Below are 21,748 nucleotides of genomic sequence, written 5' to 3' on the forward strand. Positions count from 1 at the left end.
AACTGACATCTTTGACATTGACATCTGAGGATGACAGTAAAGCAACAGTTAAAAAGTTGTTTAAGTGACAAGTTTAAAAGCCACAAAGGAGATTAAATAAATATCGGAGATCTCGGGAACGGCTTTAACGATTTCGATGAAATTTGGTATGTAAGGGTTTTCGAGGACCAACAATCGATCCCGGGTTGCTCTTATCTCTGGGAAAACGAATGTTTTTGAGTTTTGACTCGCCCATACTGGTTTTGTTAGTCTTTGACGATGATTCCCTTGGTATAGGTACTTGCGCTACTAAAGAACTCGAAGAGCGACATCACTCGAATTTTTTCGAAGGCTTACATTACGAGTATTATTCACTATAATATACCATATTAGTTAACATTACATACCTAATTACTGCCAGTAGGACCACAAACATGACAGGATCACTTATGATATGATGAAGTGGAGAAAGTGAAAAACAATAATTTCACAACTAAAAAAATATCCCCACTGCTTGAAGTTTTTTAGGGCACCGTACATACGACTTATAATACAAACCATTTTCTTCTGTTATTGGCACCGTCCCTCAATAAAACGGAACCAGTCTTCCAGCTACCACTATTTCCCCAGGAATGTCATGGAATATTTAATTACAGAAAGCGCGTCTTGTTGTGATTAATATCAAACACTGGGGTTAGCTCTCAGCTGTTGTGTCTCAGACAGTGGTGGCGCAGTACCGTAACTTGGTGTAAGATATATTTTGCAAGGCGATGGCGCTCCACACATTATAATAGAAGACGGATTTTTAAACGACCAAAAATAACGAGAAACTTTCGAGGCGCGAGGCCTCTCAGACCGCCATCGTGCCGTATATAATTATGGTCTACGTCACCTCCGCCTAGGGCCTAGACTAGACCTAGAGCCGACTCTGACGAGACTCTGAAGTTCGAAAATCGAAGTTCGCATCGTACCGTCCCTCTCGCTCTCGTATAAATAGTATAAGTGTCACAGGGACCGAAAGACACGAACTTCGAATTTCGTAGTAGCCCTGCTGCTCTCAAAATCAATAATGTATTTTCGATTTTCGTCTATCAATAAAGTAACGAAAAGTGGCATCTTGTGTGTATTCTAAAAAAACATTACTTGCCAAAAATATCAGAAATAATAAATAATTAAGAATAAATGATAACTTACTCTTTTCTTACACGGACAAGATAACCCATCCGACAAGTCCAACAGTCAGCAGTGAAACAACCAAAACAACAATCGGCATTAAACGTTCTGAAGCATCACTGCTGCAAAGAATTCTGTCGAAGACGGGATCTGTAAATTTGATTGTAGTTAGGTACTTAAACTTTTAAAACTAAATATTACTAGTTGCATAGCAAAGCGAATTCGCTCGTCGAAATGGCAATGGGCAGGCCATAACTGAGAACAGATGGCCGTGAGGCCGAAAAGTTCTCGGATGGAGACAGCGGATCAGCAAGCACAACGTAGGACGTCCACCAACGACACAGAATAACTAATATATAGTACTACCGTACTAACGAGAAGGAAGGATATGACCTGGTTAAAGCCGCGGGTTCACTGTGGATGCAGGCCGCTTCCAACCGAAGCATCTGGAGGTCTATGTCCAACAGTGGGCGTCCTACGGCTGATATAAATGACGATGATTAGTCAGAAAATGCAATATATACGAAGAGGTAAACGTGGGTACTTTGGGAGTCAAAGTTCACTGGGCGAGAGCGTATCATCTCAGGTGTTGGATGCCACGTGCCTAGCTGGGACATCTCAAAAGACGTGGACGACACGGACGGGTCTTGCACATTGTTCCTTGTTAAGCGTCTTCGTGTGTTGTGGTTTTCCATATTTTCTGGGCTAGTCAAATTATAACCAGCTCAAAAAAAACCTCAGAAACTTGTTCGTTATTACAAATTGATCAAATTAAAATAACTTTTTTGGACTATATTCGTTGTGAACTGAATAGAATTTTGTTGATGATGATAAATATTGTGTAGGTAAACACAATTTCCCTTCAAAGAATGACATGACAACCTAAAACAATTAAAAATAAAAATTGATAGTGCAGCCTGTCACTACTATCGGCTGGTTTTTTGCCAATCGATACCTAAAGAAGTATAGATTTAGATTACCCTATTAGTTAGTACCTATACCTTCTTTCGTAAGTGCAGCACCGGCACCAGGGTTGGAAAATCAGCCGGCGGCGTCTCTACTTCTGCCAGCAAACAAACATTCAAAAGTCAACACAAAAATACCTAGGTAACGTAACTGGTCTACTGATAATTGTTTGGGATACGAACGTTACAGCCACTCAAACTGCTTATTAGCTTCCTATAGCAGCTATACCTACCCTATAATTGTAAAGGTTTAAGGTATACGAGTATTATACTATCTTAGGAGCGCAAAATTAAGTAGCCAGATGCTTGCAATGGGGTTAAAAAAAAAAACAAATTTATAAGGCACGTTCTTTAACAGAATATTTTCAGTGCGCGAGTCCAAGTCCAACTCGCACTTGACCGGTTTTGTCAATGCGATTCAATTTCTTGTGGTCACAAGGCATAAAATTAAATAACGGCGTAACGTATTTACGAGTAGGTATGGACGTTAGAGGGAAGGAGTACGAAAAGCAGCAGTCGAAAAGTAATTAAATAGGAGGCGCAGCAAGGGAGTAAATATACCTATATCTGGGTATACTAATATTATAAAGAGAAAAGATTTGGATTTTTGTATGTTTGTGTTTTTGGATGTTTGTTAAGAATCAAAAACTACTACTTAGACCGATTTTAAAAATTCTTTCACAATTAGAATGCTAAATTATTCTAAAGTGCCAGGGTTTCGTAATAAAACTTCAATAATGTGTCTCAAAGTGTAAAAAAAGTTGCCATAAAACATCTTTCATTCATCGCATGCGCTGTGGAAACTATTGATGAGAGAACAAAAAAATGTTCTACTATATATATTAAACAATATATCAATATCTACAAAAAACTTCGCAATACCATATGTCCAACTATTGTAATTATGTCACTACAATACTTTTTACGTTTTAAAAGTTGATTGTAATGCCGACTAAAATCAGACCATGTTATACATACCTTTGTATTAATCCTTATCGAAATAAATAGTTTCATATTCAAGATGGTTTCAACACCTGTAAATTAATTTTTGAATTATTCAAATCGGACATTCCATTCAAAAGATATTACGAATTTAAAAATATCAATCTAACCAAAAAATGCATTTACCTAACTACGTGGACGCGCCCCGGTTTCGCGCGGGTCGGGTGTTGTTTTTGGGAAATGGAGCTGAAAAATGTGTGTGAAGTGCCCTCGATAAGAGACCTTTTTAGAGTTCTGTGCCCAAAGGGTAATAAAAACGGGACCCTATTACTAAGACTTCACTGTCCGTCTGTCTGTCACTAAGCTGTATCTCATGAACCGTGATAGCTAGACAGTCGAAATTTTCACAGATGATGTACTATTTCTGTTGCCGCTATAACAATACAAATACTAAAATCAGAATAAAATAAATATTTAAGGGATGCTTTTTACGGCAACATTTTTGCTTGAAATATTCACAGAATATTAATTTGTATGTTCACTTTAAAAATAAATAATTAAACTAAAATAGAATAAATATTTAAGGGGGGCCCCCGTACGGCAAACGTGTTTTTTTTGTCGATTTTTGCTTATGTCTATGTTGCATGGGTACGGAAGCCTTCGTGCGGGAGTCCGACTCGCAGTTGGCCGGTTTTTTTTTATTTAGCCCGTGCGAAGCCGGGGCGGGTCCCTAGTATCAGTAAGGCTACTACGAAAGTCGAAACTCGAAGTTCGTATCGTACCGTCCCTCTCGCCCTCGTATTAAATAGTATAAGTGTCAGAAGGACCGCACGACACGAACTTTGAATTTCGTAGTAGCAGCGGGGGCGTCGGAGACTTCACCGAGAGAAGGGATACGTAAAACAGTTATGAATGAGTGTCGCGTCGATCCCCGCCCCACTGCCTGCCATACCGTACCGGACTGCAGGTCGGGCATTACGCGCGTCTCGCGTTTAAAAAAAACTTTCAAACATCGAACACAGTGAAATTAACGGATGCTTTACGAAGTCAGTTAAGTGCAGGACCAATGTGGAGTTGAAAGTGAACTTTCTAATTTCTAATAGCGAGCTATTGAGATGTGGTCCTTCGTGTATACTTAGATGGTATATATGATACATGAATTTAAGCAATAAGGTAAACATTTTGGATAGTTAGCTTTCAATTAATTACTTTGTACATAGCTATGGAACAGTGAACAATAAGTTTGTTACTGAAATTCAACAGACCATTAGTAAACGAACATGAAAAACTCGGACTATCTCAAACGAAAAGTCCATTTTTACTGTCTTTGATATTCGTGGAACGATGTTTCTAGAGATGAAACGGGACCCAGAACTCACTAACTGAAGTGTCCTAATATATTTCATAATAAAAGAAAGAGGATGACTATCCCGACTATCCGTAGGTATAAACCGAGGTACCCTAATGGTTTGACCTGACCTCTCAAGCAGAGAGAGGGTCTTGGGTTCGAATTTTTTTGCGAAATTACATTTGAAATGAAATTAAAATATCACAAGAAAACCTAACCTGCGATGAAATTCAATTGTGTGAAGTTCCTAATCCGTATTGGGCCCGCGTAGAAACTACTACGAATAAGGCTCAAGCTCTCGTTGAGAGAGGATAGGTACGTGCCCTGCTGTGGAACGAATATAACCCAAGATTTTGGTTATAACATACTTACTTTTTGGTTATATACTCTAGAATAAATTATATTCTTTGCTTACTTAGATAGACACCTTTTTAAAACTATTTTCCTTAGTTTTATTTTTGGTCCTTAGAGCCGGATAAGTTTCAATCGAAATTATGGTATTTGTAGACGGACTTATCATTCTTACCATTAATGGGGTGTAGTGCTAGCTCTCGGTGATTTTTAACCTGGTGCATAAGGTGCATTAGTCAACGTGCCCGCCTATGACTGAGATCTGCCTATGCCTATGATTGCTGCTGCAAATTGTCACCACCACCAATATCTGACACAACAAAGCATTAGGTATATACATAAAAATATCTGATAAGACTATATTTCTAGGGCCGGTCGGACGTGTCAGATATTTCCGCACGTTCCGCTGTGGCAGATATTAATGCAGGTGACTTTTCATCAAGTGATATTGAAACACCTTACAAGCTCTTCGAGAGCTTTTACTTCTCCCAACTGCAAAAAATCCTCTATTTCCCAGGTAATGCAAGGAGACATACAAAAAGTGTTGCTAGTTGCGACGCTAGCACTGGGCTCCGTGTTCGGCGAGACGGTGTGCCAGCACCGGGTCAGCTGGTGGGACCGCAAGCGCGGCGCGTGCGTCCCTTGCACGCCTTGCGACCCCGCCGCCAGCCTCGTCGTCAGATACCCCTGCGAGGTCTACCGGGACACGGTGTGCCAGCCCCTGGCTGAGCAGAACTATGATAACAAGGACAGTGATAGTGATTACGAGTACTACGAGACGGACTACGGTGAAGTGAGTGAGAGTGAGTGGGATGTGCAGTCGACGACGCTCGTGCTGGCGGCGAGCGGGTGTGTCGTGTTCTTTGTGCTGGTGCTCGCGCTGTGGCTGTATAACGCCAAGCAGTGGAGGATCCTCAAGCAAGCGCTCGAATCAGGTGAGCACGCTTTAATTACCTTTAAATATGTAGCGACTTCTAGCGCCAATCCTACATCGCGCTATCATAGTTTCTCAACTGGGACGCATAACTTCCGACGCCTTACCTTCAGACTTAGGTCCCCAGGCATAACATCTGCCTTATATTCATATGTCAGCTTGTCAACAGAGGATTTTTCAAACCGGTGTCAGGTTTTACGACGTTCTTCTGAACGACGTGCTTATTAGGTATTTCTTAAATTGAATGTATTTTTGACTTTGGGTTTGTGGTTGGTGGTAGGTAAGTATTCTAAGTATTTCTAATCGGTAGCTGATCTTGTGTCCATAGATGATATGGCACCCTTGGTGTGGCTTCAGGTGTAGGTAAGAAAAGATTGTAAAATAAATAGGTACAAATGACAAGACCAAAATCAAATAATTGAACGTCTTTTGTCCTGAATTATAATCGCATTGCATTATTATCGCAGTGTTTTAGACCGTACCTACTAAAAGGATCAATTAGGTTCCTTAACCCTTAACTACAATAGTTACTATCGATATTATTGAATTATTATTTGCTATTGTTTCATTGTTTGATAGACTTACGGCTCTCGTAAATCTCGTAAAACAGGTTACTACGTTGCAACACCTCGGCGAAAAGGAATAAAATAGTTTGTTACAAAAATGTTGGACTTCATATGTTAGATATACCTACTAAATACTTAATGTTTTGTAAAAAAAAAGCAGCAGATTCTAAAAAATATTTAATTTATAAAAAGCAATTATATATACTACCTAGAGCTATAATTAACATAGGCTAGGTACTTTTATCCCAAGACATACCTAGTTAGTGCAGGCAGTACAAAACTGCGGAAAGCAAGTGAAGTTACGGGCAACCACTATACCTAATCAGTTTCAGTTTCAGTTATTATAAATTTGTGACTGAGATGAAAGAGGGAGAAACAGGTTTGCTGCTTTGAAGTAAAGAAAAATAATAAATGGCAGACGGAATATTATATTTTTGATTGCAAAGTCGATTGATGGCTTGCCAGACGCTGCGTAAATAAAATTTATATAGGTAGGTGTAATCGTTTAAGCGATATTATTGATGAGCAAAAATAAAGGGTCAGTTTCCGCGCTAAGCTAGGTATGTGTCAAAAGTCATCTGTATTTTTGCTCGTCGAAGTAATTAAGCTTAGGTACAAACTTTTCAGTTATTTCAGATAACCCCACCTCCGACACCTTCTTACAAGTACTGGTTGTCCAAGCACTAGAATATGCATCTTTAAGCATGATGGGTAGGTATTGCTACTTTGCTCATATTATTTAAGTTAGTTAAAAGCAAGACATTTGCTTTGAAAAGGATCTGCATTCCTCCCGAATCCCGCTATCCGTTCTATGTTCAAGCTAAATGCTCCAGCCTCTACAACTCTCCTGTTTATTTGATCTTTTGACCGCTACGAATAATAATTAGTATATTATTCGTAGTTTGACCGCAAGATTCAGCGGAAAATTGCAACATAAGCTTATATCAACGGTCGGCAATACGTGGCTGACTCTTTTACTAATAGATAGTTTACACGTTATCAAAATTATGAACTAAATGGATTGGACCGCCTCTACATAAGTACTTACCTCTACATATAGCCATTAGCTAAATATGCTAGCTTAAACTTAGCTGGTTGCACTAGTATTAAAAAAAACTAATTATTAATCATTGTTATTACTAATTGTTGGCAATAGGCGTATTTTCTTTTTTACTTTCAAAAATCGAATTATTTTCAGACTTATGATTAGGTATGACCGTAGTTTGTTCGATACTTGGCTTTACCACTACCTATATGTTCGAATCACAATTTAATAAATGAACGTATTTTTTTTTTTAGCTAGCCTACAATAGTGTCCCACTGCTGGGCAAAGGCGTCTCCTCTTGATCTCCACACCTCCCGGTTCAGCGCAATGTCAGGCCAATCCCTTGCATACGCGTCTAAATCGTCCCGAATGAACGTATTATGAAATGAACGTATTGTGAAAAATTAACGTATTATAATGTCAGTAATACATGAGTACATATGTATATCACTGACTGTACTGTACAGTCAAGTCAGCAGTAGAAGAGGATGAGCAGTTACGGTGGTCAAAATGATACACACGACTCTACTGCCAAGGTAATACTCGTAAGAGTGTGTAGATTGTTTGCTCATTTACTTCTGCTGCTGACTGTACTATACGCCTATATGAGTAAAACAATACCTACCAAACTTGCTAGTTCTTTTAGAATATTTTGAAACTTTCGCTTGCTTTACTACCTCTACCGTCGTGCTTATAAAAACCTTACGACCTCGGAATGAACGCAAAAAATATGACGCGGGAATTACTGACTTGACTACTGAGATTAACTAGGCATGATGTTTAGTCTAGCTCCAGCGCAGAGAATAACAATAAATACTTAGTTAATGTTGGACGGTAATAAGACTTAAAACGCCAGCGTTAACATTGGTATTTCAATCCAATAAATGTCATTCAATAAATGGTTTAGAATTCTTTTAAAAATAAGGGATTTACGAAGTAAGTAGCTATTTAATCGTAATCTACAGAATGTACCTATTGAATACTTTAATTAACCGCTAGTCCTACTAGTTAGAAGATTATGCTGACACGAATGACGCGCAGAATCCGCCCGTTTATGTTTAACTAAGTACACACTTAATAATTAATTACCTAAGTACTACAATGCAATACACAATACATGACTCTTTATTGAACACCAACACAAATAGTACGGAGTAAAGAAAACACGCAGCTATATAGAGATTTTTCAAGGTAGGTAAGCAATAGGCGGCCATATCGCTTCAGAGCGATCTCTTCCACGCAACCCTTACAATATTAGAAGTAAGGAATAAATTAATAGGCAGGTACGATTAATTCTCACCAAGTTTTAACGCTTGTTATTTTAACTATAATAATAAAGTTGTACCTACGCACTAAGATGGCACGAAACGGTGCTTCTTAAGTTTTATTTATTCAGGACGATGATCACGCGACCTCCGAGTATTGCCTTATTATTATCCAAACTGGCGACGTCTACAGAATATCAACAGATCGTGCTTACAAACACGATGTTATCTTTGTAAAGGACACGCATGCCCACCTTGGATCTGATAGTGGACATTGAGAACTCATAGTTAGGTATCGAACGGTCCGTCCGGCGGACCGAGAGGGACACAACTCTGTCTGTTAGAGTAAGATGGTGGTATATTATGGATATACCATTCTAACAGATCGCTGCGTCCCTCTCGGTCCGCCGGACCGTTCGATCGTCTGTTACAGTACAGTATAGGTTGTGTGATACGTGCGATTGAAAAGGGAGAAAAGAAAAGTAACGTTGGAAGACGTTTCAAACTAAGTCACTCTACTGTTGCTACTATTTGGAAAAACAAGGAAACAATTCTGCAGACGGCACTGGAGGAAAAGTCTTCTAAAAAATTAAGGAAGCCAAAATTCGAAGAATTGGATCAAGCAATATTGTTGTGGTTCAACAATCAGCGCCAGAATAATGCACCCATCTCGGCCCAATTGTTAAAGCCAAGGCTGAGAGGTTTGCCACACAACTTGACATAATTGACTTTAAAGCATCGGAAGGTTGGCTCGGAAAATTTAAGCACCGTCACAAAATTACCTACGGCAAAATGAATGGAGAGGCGCGGGAATCGGGATGCTTATATGAATGTGACTAATGATTGGATTAATAAAGTGTGGCCTAAAATAAAGGAAAATTACTCGGCAATAGTTATTTGTGCAACAAGAGAGCAAAGTTGTTTTTTGTTGCGAGTGTTGATTTTGAATCCCGAGTAAGCGAAGGATTCTATAATTGAATCACGAGCGTTAGCGAGTGATACTAGGTTAGAATCCTGAGATCAGCAAGGGATTGAAATACACGAGATGCAAAAAAACTTTGGTCTCGTGTGACACATACAATTTTTCACCTCAGCAGCGAGAACATAATTTAAATGTAACATAAGAATAAAACCACATATACCTACCTGTTTACAAAACAAACACATTTTTTTTAAATAGAATCCGATTATTATCAAATATAATAATTACATTTAAAACCATAAAAAGAGTCCAGTAGCTACAATACAAATCGCATACTCATAACATGCAATCTTAACTTCTTGTACTAATGTCACACTTATTTTTTAATACTGCAAAAAGCCTCATCTCGGGGTAATTGAAAAGGTTGAACAATTAAACCTTTAAATATGATTTTTATTAAGATTTCTATTACATAAACATAAATAGATTTGTTAAAAAATCATTCAATTTAACACATAATAATTATACTGTAGAGGCCGTATACGGAATTCTTTTATAAAAAAAAACAAGAGAAGCGGCTTTCGTGCTAGCTACTACATAGCTAGCTACATATTAGTAATCTGTGCTTTCGTGCAACGAGGTTGCATACTTTATTAAAAGATCGGGAAAATTTACATTTTGGAAATATTTCGATATATTTTTAATACCAAAAATTTAATTTAAGTTTGTAATCGACAAATTTGATCCTATCTCTTGCTTTTTTCGAGTTGAAGTGAAATGACAGATCAAAGTAAAGTTCAAATATTTGGAATTCAGTGAGTAGACCCAACACTGTACTTAGCATTTAAAAAAAATAATTAAAAAGTTACTTTGTCTCACGGAGTGAGCAAAATGCGATTTTGCTCACTGATTTCTCATAGCAAAACCTGCCTGTTTGAGGTGCTGAGATGAAAATTACATTTTCAATGCTGATGAAACTGGACTTTTTTCAAGATGACCCCCGACAAAACTTTAAATTTTAAAGGAGAAAAATGTGTTGGATTGGAGGAATACCTTCTAAAGAACGCATTACTGTTCTAGTAGCTGCCAATACGAGTGGCACAGAAAAAAGAAAGCTCTTAAGTAGTTATAGGTAAATCGAAAAATCCATGTTGTTTCAAGAACATAAAACAGTTGCCAGTCACGTATAAAGCAAACAAGTCAGCTTGGATGACATCGCAGTTTTTTGAAGAGGAAGTGAGAAAATGGGATGCTGAATTAAAGACACGGAAAATCTTGCTTCTAGTAGACAATTGCCCTGCTCACCCTCGTATATCCAATCTTCGAAACATAGTTAGCATATTTCATACAACCAGCATCTTGCAGCCAAGGGTCATTACAGAAGGAAAATTTTAATGGATCTGATCGAAACTGACGGCAAAACCTCGATTAATATGCTACAAGCAGTGAACTTTATATCAAAAGCCTGGAAAGAGGTAACAGCAGCTACTATACAGCATCCATTTCTTCACGCGGGACTATGTAATGGGCAAACAGTAGAAACGAATCAGTTTGATAGTGAAGACAATCTACCACTGAATGAATGGATAAAACAGTTCAACATATCAGAAAATTTTAATGAAGATCTAAAAACATACGAAAGTATAGACGAGGATGTGGCCACAACCGGTCCACTTACTGATGAACAAATTCTTGATTTAGTGTCGAAAAGAAAAGAAAAACTGAAAGAAATGAGTGAAGATGAAGAGGATGACCGAGTAGATGACTCTGACTCACCACCAACTATTCAACAAGCACTTGATGCCGCTAAGTTAATACAATTTTTTTTATTGTTTAATCAAGACGATTCCACCACATATCAAGAGATAGAAAGAATACATAAGATAATACAAAACAAGTACTGGCAAAGCAAAAAACGTCAGGAAAAGTTAACAGACTATATCAACGCGCGACGGTTGAAAGGCTTATTGATCTAAGGGAAATTTTTAGAGATATTGAGTTAGTTACTCGTATGGTACATGTTCAGAATGAGTGAATTTTTCTCACCTATCGTTTGAGCTATGTTTCATAATTATCACAAAAATGGCGCTTACAACTTAGATGAATTAATTAGCCTTTCTACTGTCGATATGTACTTATTATTGAGAATAATTTGATTACCTATTTTATCAAATACATAATATAAAAAAAATATTTTGAATTAGGTTTTTATACTTTACTAGTCTGTTGCCCGCGACGCGACTCCGTCTGCGTAGAATTCGTTTAACGCTACCTATCCCGGGGGAACTGAAAACGTGAACTGGGTGGGAACTGTTTTTGCGAATAGCGAATAAATGATTCTTGTTCTTATGCTTTATTATTCTTAACTATACAATTCTCCGGGATAAAAACTTATATCCTATGTCCATTCCCGGGGCTCAAACTACCTGTATACCGAATTTCATCCAAATCGGTTCAGCGGTTTAGACGTGATGAGGTAACAGACAAACCGACTTACAAACTTTCGCATTTATAATATTAAAGTGAGATAGTGAGATAAACATTGACCTACCTATGAACTTCAGTAACTGAAATAAAGTATCTACCTATTTGTAGTCTATTTAGGGTGCTCGAAACACATCGCTACATAAAACACTGTTAGTGCTAAAATTAAGCCACACCTTGCGTGTTAACCAGCGTTGAAAGACACAAGCCACCCAACTCGAGTTAGAAGTTTTATATGAAAGATTAATTTCATCGTATTCCAAAAGTAAAGCAATAAATCTAGTGCACAGACGCCAAAGTATGACAGCCCAGCGCAAGCGCGGCGAAAGCCACGTAAACAATACGGGTTTGTTTGAACATGTGCGCTACTAATTTTGACCTGGGTAGCCGCGACCGCCCGCGTAACAATAGCTAACGGTTTTTTAGTTGCATTCTCCTATGCGCGCTAAACCCAAAATTAGAACGATCGAATTAGTATCGACATTACTGAGCTGCCTTTTAATTAGACACAGACTTGTTGGGGGACAGTTCAACTTTGAGAATTTCTTTGTGCTTCTAAGCGGTGCTCTTGCTGCAATTCGTTTGTATTCAAATTCAAACGTGAAAAAGCACAAGTCGTGCAGTTACTCGTAGCTTCTACAAGCTAGTTGCTTGTTATGTTAATGTTCTAAAAATAATTAAGTTTCTAATATTATTAGTTCTTCATCAGCAATACCTTTGTTTAACGAAATGTAAGATTTTTTTAAACAAAAATGGTTTTCGGTTTGGTACTCAGTACAGGATCCACAATTTCTGTAGCTGTATGGGCCGAAGGTGTCCTAACCAACTAGACCACCGGGGAACACCGTCCAACCAACCCAAAATCTTGATCGCTAGATCCATCCAATACGCCAATATCTATCTATCTAATATATATATATATATATATTGTATACATGTATATATGTATTGTATTGTGTACATTACATATTACATTGTGTATTGTGTATATATATATATATATATATATATATATATATATATATATATATATATATATATATATGTAATGTACACAATACAATATATATATATATATATATTTCGGGCATCTCGAAAACGGCTCCAACGATTTCGATGAAATTTGGTAAGCATGTAGGGGTTTTCGGGGATAAAAAATCGATCTAACTTGGTCTTATCTCTGGGAAAATGATTGTTACCGAGTTTTAGCCCGAGCAAAGCTCGGGAGCCCAGGTACTAGTGACATATGCGCCATCAATCGCGACTATCATAAGTTACGATTCCTAGTTGCATTGGAAAGGTGTAATATTGTAAGTACCACTTTTATATTAAAGGTTAGTTATTAAAAGTTATCGTATTTTCACAGATGTGCAAGACTTGTCCGCAAAACTGAAACTAATGGAGGCAGGAGGGGACGCACCGGTCGAACCTGTCGTGCCCACCGACCACCACATCTACTGCAACATTCACGTCGGGAAAGATGCTTTACTTGGTGAGATTTTTACCATTTTACCTTCATATTCCGCTGACGATAGGATTTCACGATGTTCTCCCAAAAGAGGAATGTTTACATTTTACACGGTCATAACTGTCATTACCGGGCAGGTCGACTCCCGGAGTATCCAACTGGCGTCATGCCAGTTAAGTTTAAAATACTGTCTTGCGTGGGTTGCTGGCTGCGCTCGTCTGGCGCCCGCCTCAATTTTTATTATTTATTTTGAGCCGTTTCAGAACAGAGGTCAAACGCGTATCGTATACACAGTAAGTACAGCGTCGAGCTACAACTGATAATGACGTAGGATTGCATTAGCACTCGCTTAAATCAGAGCCATAAAAGTTTGACAAAGGCCTTCAATTAAGTACCTACAGAGCTGGAGTCGTCTCATTATGATTCCGATCTCAATCTCAAGTGATTATCTGAGGCCAGCTGGATGCACCGTCGGCTGCGCCTAAACTGGAGTGCCAGCGGAATACCAACACGCGTCTATGACGACGATAAAATTTTAATGGTGCTGTCGAAACATTGACAGCTAGGAATTGTGTCGCAATGACCGCTTTCAAAAGTTACACCAGATACCTACATAAACAATGGTGCAGTAAGTATCTAAGCAGAAGGAGAATGTGTAGGTACCGTAAGAGCTCAAAATAAGCATATCTTTTTTTTTGGGCTCCTCCTGCGCTGTACTGCTGACTGTACAGCATTATGATGGCAAATGAGTGGACAACTGAAATAGCTAGGTAGCCTAGGTAGCTAACTAGGTAGGTAGATTGTTTTTTAATGAAACAAGTTATTTTTCAAGGTTGGCAAGGACCGTTGTGATCGTATTGGTGTGTTCTTTTCTTTCGTAAGAAACAAAAATAAATCACTTATGAGTGACTATGTCTGCTATCAGCGTAATTGGAAACAGATTTCTCAAACATAAAGCAGAGAACGTGAAAGTTTGTAATGTACGACAGGTAATCGACCCTATCGGCCCTATGCAGGCACACGTGCCTTAATAAGAGGGTCATTTGTAATGCAAGTCCGTCCCCGACCGCCTCGGCTTCCGCCCCGAGGGCTTCAGAACCGCCGCCGGGAAGCTTCCCACTTCCTGGTCGCACCGATTTTTGATAACGACAACAATAACCACATCTACACGGGCTACTGATCTTTTGCGCGTCCGCTCACACGAAAACATTCCCGAAGACATCCTGAATTCCCTTCAAATCAAATCAAAATATTCATAACTGCAGTTGTTCCCCTACTTCTGTCTTTCACAATAAATAAAATGTATTACAGCAAGATTTTCGCAGCATTATAACATTACTAGCTGTTGCCCTTGCCCTCGACTTCGTCTGCGAATTCATTTGTCGCGCCCCCCGAAAACAACAAACTTCTTTCGTGATATCGTGATGACAGGTTGTTAGAAATTTATTTAAATTTCAGGCTATTATTTATTCTGGTCTTCTAATACAGTGTTTTTCAAACTTTTTCAGGACGCGACCCCCTTGGTTTGAAAAATATTTGGCGACCCCCTGCCTACCTCCACTTAAAGTTATTTGTTATATCCTACGTTGGTAATACGAACATTGAATAATCATACACAATAACGGTGAATATTAAATAGATTGATATGTATATATTTAAGTATTATATGGACCCCCTCCGGGTAAAAGCCTCCTTCAAAGAATCCCATTTTTTTCGGTCTTCCGCTATTCGTGTCCAACTTTTTCCCGCCACTGCCACCAGTTCGTCCTCCCATCTATAACCAGGTCTGCCGACACTTCTTGTTCCGCATGGACCACTCCATTTAAGAAGTCTTGAAGTCCATCTGTCATCAGTGTATCTGGCAGCATGACCCGCCCATTTCCATTTTAATTCTTGTGAAAACAATAAAGCATCCGTTACCTTGGTTCTGTTTCTTATGTCGGAGTTTCTGATCTTATCTCTGAGTTTGATATTTAAGCAACTTCTTTCCATGGCCCTTTGTGTCGTTTGGATTTTATTTCGAGCCTTAGAGTTGAATGTCCACGTTTGACAACCGTAAGTTAAGCTTGGAAGGATAACTGAATCAATGGCCATCTTTTTGAGCGTTACAGGCAGCTGGGATTTGAATATCTCTTTATTAGCCCAGTATTTATTCCAAGAGATAGTTGTTCTTCTATTAATTTCATCTGAATTTCTCTCTTTACTAAACGATAGTTGTTTCCCAAGATAGACATATTTCTGCACGTAATCAAGTGGTAGTTCATTGATGAGGATGTCGATCTGCTTGTGGTTAGTCATTACTTTTGTCTTTTGAAGATACATTTCTAAGCCAACTTTGTTACTCGCTATTTGTAGATCTATTAACATTGTATTTAGTTCTGAAGGATTTTCGGAAAATACAATGATGTCATCGGCGAATCTTAGGTGGCTTAGAGTTTTTCCGTTGATGTTTATTCCTTTCTGTGTCCATGGGAGGTCCCTCATTATGTTTTGTAGCACTGATATGAATAGCTTTGGTGAAATTGGGTCACCTTGTCGTACGCCCCTTCTGATTTTGATTTTTTCACCTTTCCTGTCTAATTTAACTCTACTTGTGCTGTTGTGGTATACATTTTTTAATATATTTATAAATTTTTCGTTTATTTTTTGATTTCGAAGAGCTTCCCAAATACTTTTATGTGAAATAGAATCAAATGCTTTTTTATAGTCGATAAAAGCGACTCTACTATTACCTACTCGTAATTCTTTAAACACGTCTTTAAACAATGAGTTTAATAATAATAATAATATAATAATAAATATCACGGGACAATTCACACCAATTGACCTAGTCCCAAAGTAAGCTTAGCAAAGCTTGTGTTATGGGTACTAAGCAACGGATAAATATAATTATATAGATAGATACATACTTAAATACATAGTAAACACCCAAGACCCGAGAACAAACATTCGTATTTTTCATACAAATATCTGCCCCGACACGGGAATCGAACCCGGGACCTCAAGCTTCGTAGTCAGGTTCTCTAACCACTAGGCCATCTCGCATGGCATGGCATGGCATGGTCGTGGTCGTGGTGGTGGTGGTGGTGGTGGTGGTGGTGGTGGTGGTGGTCGTGGTGGTGGTGGAGTTTACCTAAGAACTAGTTAAATAAACATGACTTTTAAAATAAATAGTACTTGAAACCATGTTTTGCACATGCTAAAAGTATCCTAAAGGTTGTTTTTTTCTACGCCTACCATGCATGTAAAGCGTTGAACTTGAAAATGCATTATTCAGCGCAATGACTCGTAAGATGTGTGCGCGGTGGTCTGCACTTAACCACAGAATAAGTAATACTTAGTACAAGTGACTTAACTGGGATAGAATAGTTATATATGTAGCTTGCTTTCGCCGTGTTGTCCATTGCCACTAACAAACGAAACGAGACTGTTATACAAATAAGTTAAATAAATAAATAAATACGTTTTAAAATTCTACCGTACCCGCTAACTAAGCAGTTAAGTGATTGTCATTCGACGCCACTTTCAGAATTTAGATACATGCAGCGAGTTGTTTTTATGTGCGAAATGTTTGGGAATTTAAAAAAAAACGATAGGTAACAATGATCGTTACCGTTACGTAACGTTTTTCACAAAAAATACGCCGGTTTCAATTAAAACCACCAATATTTTTCATTATTTCAGGCAAATAGAAATGTCCAAATGGTAAAACCAACAAGCCGTTAACTAACAGAAGCTTAACAAAATGTGTATGAATGAAGGATTCAGTCTTTACGTACGCCAGAAATCGGTCGGTTTTAACTGATAATATCTGTAAAAAAAATACCAGTTGAGAGTGGAGTAAAACTTTGCCGAGTTCAAAATGTGAGTGGAAATTGTAGGAGAAAATTATCGCCCTAGCACAGAATTAAGTTCATCATTTTCGAAGGGACAAGGTGTATAGTATACTGAACTGCTCATGTCTTTCACCTTAATCCTGTACTATCATAAATGCGAAAATTTGTGACAGTAGTAGGTAGGCGACCAAACTTAATAGTTCACGGCAGCGAAACTGCGGGTAAAAGCTAGAAAATAATTTATCTCGATTAGTAAAAAATACAATTATCACTGATTAGGTATCTACCTACAGCTACAGCAACAACTAAAGTTAGATAAAGTCATCTTCAGTACCAGCGGAGCCTAAATTTGTTCGTAGTACTTTTTCCTATTTATCATGCATCCTATGGTATGGCCTTAACAATGGAGACGCACTCCTTAGTTGGTCGTAGTTCTGGCAACTTAACCCAGTCACGTTTAGTCGTGATAATGATTACGGTCGGACCTCGTTGGATCTACCCATTGTTCTCCACGAGAGTCACAACTTTCACATATTTTTTTATTTATTTTAAAGACAAAAACAGTACGATGGTGAGTAGAGGTGATAGCGACTGCAGATCTATGTTTCATGCTCATTCGTCCATTGAGCTCATAAATTTACCGTGCATAATTTTCATGTAGGTATCAGCAGGTATGATAATTTATTTACCCAACCTAACAAAAGGACGACACTTCAACAGGTTCGATTCCTATTACTTAAATAAGATTTAATTAAAAGTTGATGCTCCATTATACACGTCGCACGCATAGAGTCAGTTGTTAAACAAAATCAAACTAGAAAAGCGATTAAGTAAACCTCCTGCGAATCAACGGAGAGCTTTAAAAATCAGCATATATGTACAGCAAAATTATTTATAACAACCGTTTTATATAAGTACACACGGGAGTCAATCAGTTTATTTTGTAAACACAGCAGGTATTATTCGGGCACAGCTAATTAGTTAACATCTTAACAAGATTTGTATGTTTGTTGCTGCTAAATTTAGAAAGGGCACGTTTCAGGAACGCGCGGCGGGGCGGACATTTACTACACTGTTGCTAGTTCACCACAATGTAGCCGTTTTAGTTGGCGCATTAAAAGATGATTGATATTTACGAGTCTTTGACACAAGTTCGTTAGATGAACTCAACAACAAGTACTTACCAATACTTACATAAAGTTGAATACATACATTAACAACCAAAATAAAGCAAGCAATGGCCCCGCTCAGAAATCGTACTAATTCGAACCAGATTTAATTGAAAGGATACATAAAAAAATCTTAACGCTATTGGATTGCGGGCGGATGTAGAGGTAAAAACGTGCGTCACGCCGGCCCCATTTCACTCTCAGCCAGGAAATGGTCCAAAAGCTTCCTCTCAGAGATGTTAGCGCAGTCAATAATAGATCCCATCGATTCAGCTGAAATGCGATTTGATTTATCGATCTTGTAAACCAGCGCGGGGAATCGATGACGCGCGAAGCGATTATAGAAACAGCAATTGAAGTATTTACGGATCTCGGATAACAAGGTCAATTGGGCAGACGTAGGTTATCCAAACACTTTCAAGTAGATACGAAAAGTTTAAAAAGTTACACGACTATAATATAGCTAGAAATACGAGTAGGTACAGAATTTAAGTAGCAAATTGCAGCTCTCAGCTTATCTTTATCTAATGGGCCAAATTTTTATTCGAACGATAACAATAACAATTCGTAGATTTTTTTATTTAAAACTAGCTTTCTCGTGCGATTTCTTCTGCAAAAAAAATATTTTAAATTCGTAAAACTATACAATTATTCCAATATTTCTCTTCATAAGAACTACAAGATTTGAAAAAAAAAATGCCAGATTGTTCTAGCCGTTCTCATGTTTTGGGCTTAGCTACACTTACCGATTCATTTTATTTATTTAGAAGATATAAATATAAACGTCCATTTCGACGATTGCTTACCTTACCTACTACTGCAAGAAACGCGAACTGCCTGATACGAGGGGACTGACTATGCTTTCATTCGTGAAGTACCAAATTTCAAATGTAATTTCGCACAGAAAATCCGAAAAACTCAAGACAACCCGACCCGTGGTTGGGAGGTCTTAGGTCCACCACTAAGCTATTATCGCGTTTATTTGAAAAATACATTGCACGGCTAGATTTACCGGGTTTACGCGGGCCTCCACTCCAACACGAATGTTGAAATCATATGAAGGCACGTATTTTTATAATATTTACACACGAGTCGAAAACTTTTTGGTTGTCTGCCACATTAGAAATTCACTACGAATCACAACCCGAGATAGCAACACGTTATTTGCATTTCATAATAAACAATGGAATATCATGAGAACAGGGGATGGACAATTTCGCGGGCGTGTGTTGAATGTCAAGTGAATTTCCTTTCGGGGCTACGGAAGTAGCTCCAGGCTCGGACTCCTAAAGGAGTTGTTCTTTAGCATGCAGAGCGCTCTGCCGGCGATGTCAATAACACTTCGGTAAGACGTTCGAATAATCAATCATAGCAACAGGCATTATCAATAATTCAATCACGATTAGAGAATAAATCGACGACACTGGGATTATTAAATAAATTATGCATATATAATAATATGTTTATGATGCTGTCATTCTTTTGGTTTTGGTCGTGATTCTTAGTAAAATGTCAGCAAAACAAGCCAAAAATATACTTACTGTAAGGTAGTTAGTAAATAAATCAATCGCACCTATTTCGCGGAAACAGCAACTCAAGATGAAACGTTAACCTGCTGGGGGCAGTCGTGTAAACACTTTGAACATTTATCGAATAGACTCATAGCCATATACTCGTAATCTTCGTATTGGTTCACTGGGCACGTGTACCTATGTAACGAACAAATCAGCATCGCAAGAGGAAGCTATGATAGGGCAATAAAATACCACGGTCAGCGTATCGAGTATGAAGACTAGAGTAGGTAGGTACTTTACTTATAATAATATCAAGCTGGAATAGAGGCAAGTAGTTAAGTCACATTTTACATCTGTACAAAAGATAGTAAAGCCAATTAGAATGACAGCATAAATTAACTTAAATAGACTAGTAATAAATACACAAGTACGGGATGTCCTTCATTCTCATGGTGGCGGCGGCAGACATGTCTCATTGCATCGCCGACTGGATGATTTATTGTGTTTATGCACCGCATCTTCTTAAGTCTCGGCCGCCGCTTGTTCTTAAATAAGATTTAAATTGTTTGTCTCGCGAGCCAGACGGTTCATAAGAATTGGCGATCGTTTGAAGGTTAAATCAAGATGAAATAAGATTTCCCGCGAGACATTTCATTCTAGGAAATGCAAGTTCCTATACGCAAGACTACAGCTCGTACTTACACGTATCGTGCCAACTACAGTTTACGCTTTATATAAACTGGTAGTTTGAGGAAATGTAATAAAACAGTTTTGCTGCAACAACGTAATGTAATGGCTTCTTCCATGATTTATAGGCCTAGCTTGATGGTTGCGTTGCGGAAGCAGAAGTCGCGGATTTTTCCAAGAATAAGACTTAGCTAACAGTGTTATCTTGTCTCTTCTTAGACAGACTGTGTGGCTACAGTGCTCAATACAATGTTGACACGTTATTATCTGTAATGAATCTTGATATTTCGAATTGAAAGCATTCTAGGAATGCATTTCAACTTGGAATTTAACATCAAGCAAAAATAGCTTTGGCATTTTCAAAGGGAATAAATAGCTAAAGGGGCAGTTTTAATTTCCGCATGTTGTTGTGGACGTTCATTGCAGCGAATAGTTGGCAGCTGGGGACCGTTTATAATTCTGCAGCACGCGCTAAAGCCGTAAATCCAAATATGGTTGGCTACAAACCGCAATTAGCAACCCGATAGTAAACTTTTTACACCGTGTATAGCAAGGAATAATGAAATAGGCTAGATTCCTAAAAATATATAATTGTCAGTTGAGATTTTCAAAAAACATCGGACACGCATTTTTTTGTCGATTAAACTAAAAATGATACATATATACAGCCGTTCAAAGTTCCGTGCGACTTTTTACTAAGGTGTGACGTCACGGGCCCTCTACTCCCGAACTTTGACGTGCTGTTTGACATTTTTTGTTTGATTGACAAAATACAAAATACACGTCCAATATTTTCTGATACGTCGATAACCAAACTGACGGATAAACTGTTTTTTTTTACCCAGAAGACTACGTCAATTCTAATAACTTTTTATATTGTTACAGGTCGCACATCGACGAAAAAAAGCAACGTGTACACGCAAGAAAAGCACTGATAAAGCAAAACTAAGTAAATACCACCGACAACAGGAACACTTCAATACAGTACAAATAAATTCAAAGTAATCTAGAACCTCGCAGTGATTAGAGGATAAGAAAAGCAGCATAGAACTAAAAGAAATAAAGTAACATAAAAGCTATAATTTCGTATTTTTTGTAGC

At 38.1% G+C, this 21,748-nt stretch overlaps 2 protein-coding genes across 3 annotated transcripts; both read left to right on the forward strand.

Moving 5' to 3' along the window:
• Positions 1-3,971: 3,971 nt before the first annotated feature.
• Positions 3,972-21,730, forward strand: wgn (Tumor necrosis factor receptor superfamily member wengen). 2 transcript variants are annotated; one of them, XM_074110366.1, is made up of 4 exons: positions 3,972-4,232; positions 5,276-5,693; positions 13,341-13,466; positions 21,534-21,730. In XM_074110366.1, exons 1-4 carry the CDS (start codon positions 4,215-4,217, stop codon positions 21,581-21,583), a joined length of 612 nt encoding a protein of 203 aa, XP_073966467.1. In that variant the 5' UTR covers positions 3,972-4,214; the 3' UTR covers positions 21,584-21,730. The 2 variants fall into 2 exon arrangements, with proteins under 2 accessions (XP_073966467.1, XP_073966476.1); XM_074110375.1 differs by lacking the exon at positions 3,972-4,232 and adding an exon at positions 5,162-5,185.
• cag lies at positions 7,814-11,672 on the forward strand. The gene is given in 4 exon segments (XM_074111227.1): positions 7,814-7,839; positions 8,953-9,236; positions 9,239-9,402; positions 10,828-11,672. Coding segments are annotated over 4 exon segments (1,113 nt in total). The 3' UTR covers positions 11,467-11,672.
• Positions 21,731-21,748: the final 18 nt, after the last annotated feature.

This window comes from Choristoneura fumiferana, chromosome 2, assembly GCF_025370935.1.
Source record: "Choristoneura fumiferana chromosome 2, NRCan_CFum_1, whole genome shotgun sequence".
Classification (NCBI taxonomy): domain Eukaryota; kingdom Metazoa; phylum Arthropoda; class Insecta; order Lepidoptera; family Tortricidae; genus Choristoneura; species Choristoneura fumiferana.

Coding starts and splice junctions, on each gene's coding strand:
- wgn (XM_074110366.1), top strand. Junction 5,694..13,340: donor CAAGCAAGCGCTCGAATCAG/GTGAGCACGCTT, acceptor GTATTTTCACAG/ATGTGCAAGACTTGTCCGCA. Junction 13,467..21,533: donor CGGGAAAGATGCTTTACTTG/GTGAGATTTTTA, acceptor ATATTGTTACAG/GTCGCACATCGACGAAAAAA.